This window comes from Austrofundulus limnaeus, unplaced genomic scaffold (genome assembly GCF_001266775.1).
Source record: "Austrofundulus limnaeus strain Quisiro unplaced genomic scaffold, Austrofundulus_limnaeus-1.0 Scaffold418, whole genome shotgun sequence".
NCBI classification, from domain to species: Eukaryota; Metazoa; Chordata; class Actinopteri; order Cyprinodontiformes; family Rivulidae; genus Austrofundulus; species Austrofundulus limnaeus.
In genome coordinates, this window is record NW_013952820.1 from 251,042 (window position 1) to 253,802 (window position 2,761).

Below are 2,761 nucleotides of genomic sequence, written 5' to 3' on the forward strand. Positions count from 1 at the left end.
AACTCAAAATATCTTCAAACTAACGAAATATAAAGTTATTAGGGAGGAAAATCCGTCTGGATAACAGCAGACTAGGGTTGGGCAATATTTGCAAAAAAAATTAATCACGATTAATTGGGGTATTTCGCTGATAACGATTAATTTGACGATTAATCCCGTGGAGTCCCTGGACACTTTTATGCCCTAGTCACATGACCAATTTAGTGGGAAAGATTTGCTCTTTGTAAAAATCTGTTTACATCAAATTTAAAATTGTGTTGATAGATAAATAAATTACAGAACCTTTTTTTTAATATTCGTAGTATTTAAAGCGGAGAGGAGCACCGACGGGACTGACCGAGGAAATCTCCAGTCAGTCTGCCTGATGGCATTACTCGTATTAATCGTCAAGTACCAAAAAAATAATCGATTAATGTTTTTCTGACGATTAATTGCACACGACACGATTATGCCCAACCCTACAGCAGACTGACTGCTCATAAAATATACGACAGGTCTGGACCACTCGTGAATTTTGTTTTCATCTCAAAAAAATCTTAAAATAAAAAACATTGATAAATGCCACAAATTCTCCTAAATCACTCGTACGCACAACTTAAGAACAACTCTGTGCGTATGAACGGTTCTTGCATGAGGCCCAACGTTAGAAAACCAAAGCCCTGACCACAGTCAGCTCACTGACCCTGAGCCTGCAGTAGCTTGAGTGTGGCCTCGGCCCGAGCTCGAGCTTCTCTCTGAGCTTTCGTCAGCAGCTTCCCCTCCTTCTTCAGTCGCTCCTTCCTCTCCTTCTCCTTCTGTTTTTTCTTTTCTTTACGCTCTTGCTCCAGTCGCTCCTAGAAACACAACCACAAAGCTGAGCAAAGAAATTGATTTTAATTTAAAAACAGAGGAAGGAGGTGGTGCTTTATGTTTTACCTGCTCCTGCCTCAGCTTCTCCTGCTCCTCCAGCCTCCTCTGTCGCTCTTCTTCCTCTTGTCTGGCTCGTTCCTCTTCCTACAAAAGAAAACAGTTATTAAATTGTTTACAGTTACTAATGCACATGCATAAAAACTGGGCAGCATGCCCCAAAAACATTCACAGCTATTTCTGGTATTCATTGTTGGTATTTAAATAATAATAATAATAATAATAATAATAATAATAATAATAATAATAATAATAATAATATTTTATGTTGTGATAGTGAAATGTCCTCAGTGCGCGATGATGCAGGATGTCCAAACGACTGAAGAGCACAGCTGAAACACAAGTAAATAACACTGTTTGGACTATTTGAACAAAAGTAAAAGGAATGAATATATCAAGATTAGTGATGAAAAGTATTGATTAATGAATTAATCATTATTAGTTGATTATTATCATAGTTGATTGATTTTAATCAAACAACTAACAATTAAATGATTGACATTTTCTTAAAAACATGGGTTTTCTCTTGTTGAAAATGTTGAAAAGTACATCCTTATATTTTAACAATTTATTGTGTCAGCTGTATTAAATACTGACTGAATAAACAAAAACATTGTGAATTTCTCACATATTATTAAACTTGGACAAATTTATAAAATGTAACAAAACTGAAATCTATTAGGCTGCTGAATGAGGTAAAAAAAATGAAAATTAAATATGTGAAACACAATCAGCCATGAACAGAAGGATGTAAAACTATTGCTAATAATTGTTTTAGAATTTATTGACATTAAATTCATGATTTTTCCCTTCTTTACTTTTTACTGCCTTGTTTTTGGTTCTGTCTGTGGTTAAAACTAAAGATGTTTTTTTTTTTTTTTTAACTCTAAGTGGATCTACGTGCAGGACTGGAACCTGCTTACGTCTGGGGCAACATAAACACCCTACTCTGTTCTCTAGAGCTCAGAACTGATGCTTGGTTCTGTTGGACTAGTCACCCTAGTTCTGGAGAAGGTGGGCCACCTCACCCCCCTCTGCACAGAGTCAGACCTCTGAGCTCAGCTCATTATTTTTACTAAAACTGACTAAATACTACAGACACTGAACGAACTCTAAAATCCAAATGCGTGTAGCACTTACAAATTTCACATATTTAATTATTTTCACCCGCTCTGGCTGTCTCTTCATTGTTGACAAACTTCATTCAACCTTCATGTCATTTTATTTTCTTCATCCTGTAGATTTTTTGCTTTTGGACAAATAACCTTGGGCCTCAGTTAGAAAAAACATCGGAGGGTTTTTATTGTGTCTCAATAGGAGGAGGAAACTGATGAAGGATTGCAGTGTTTTGTTTGTTTTTTCCTCATGGGACCGTGTTTTCTGCACCAATCAGAAATCGTTAAAAAAATGGCTGTTTTTCATCATAACTTTGATTTTACTTGGCCTATCAACACAATTTAAGTGTTTTAAAGTTTGAAGTCTCTACTTTTGACCCAAATTGAAACAGTGTCACAAAGAGGGCCCATCTTTTCCGTCCGCTTAAGTGATGTAATCAATTAATCGACTGGAACAGGTTTTAACATAAAGGCCCTGTCACATAATAATGTTTTAAACAACTTATGGCAATTTACGAAATAGTTTTTGTCTAAATTACTAATAAAAGTTATATATTGAATCAATGGCCCTCATGCAAGAACATGTTTGTATTCTTATCCTAAATTTCTCTTACTTTTGTTCGTACAAAGGGTTCGTACGAACATGCCACGTCAGATTCAACAAACTCCTCTATCTTCAGGAAAAGTGTGTAAATGAGCTGCGTAAATTCCACCTGTTCTATCCAGCTGCTCGTGCACGC

General features: G+C 35.9%; 1 protein-coding gene across 2 annotated transcripts in view; it reads right to left on the minus strand.

The window, feature by feature from the left end:
- Window positions 1-2,761, minus strand: part of eif5b (eukaryotic translation initiation factor 5B) — a 29,663-nt gene that overhangs the window by 18,931 nt on the left and 7,971 nt on the right. For both annotated transcript variants that reach the window (XM_014024316.1, XM_014024315.1), the window contains exons 7-8: window positions 916-993; window positions 683-833 (exon numbers count right to left, since the gene is read on the minus strand). In XM_014024316.1, the coding sequence (XP_013879770.1) occupies window positions 683-833; window positions 916-993 (229 nt within the window). The remainder of the gene's footprint in view (window positions 1-682; window positions 834-915; window positions 994-2,761) is intronic.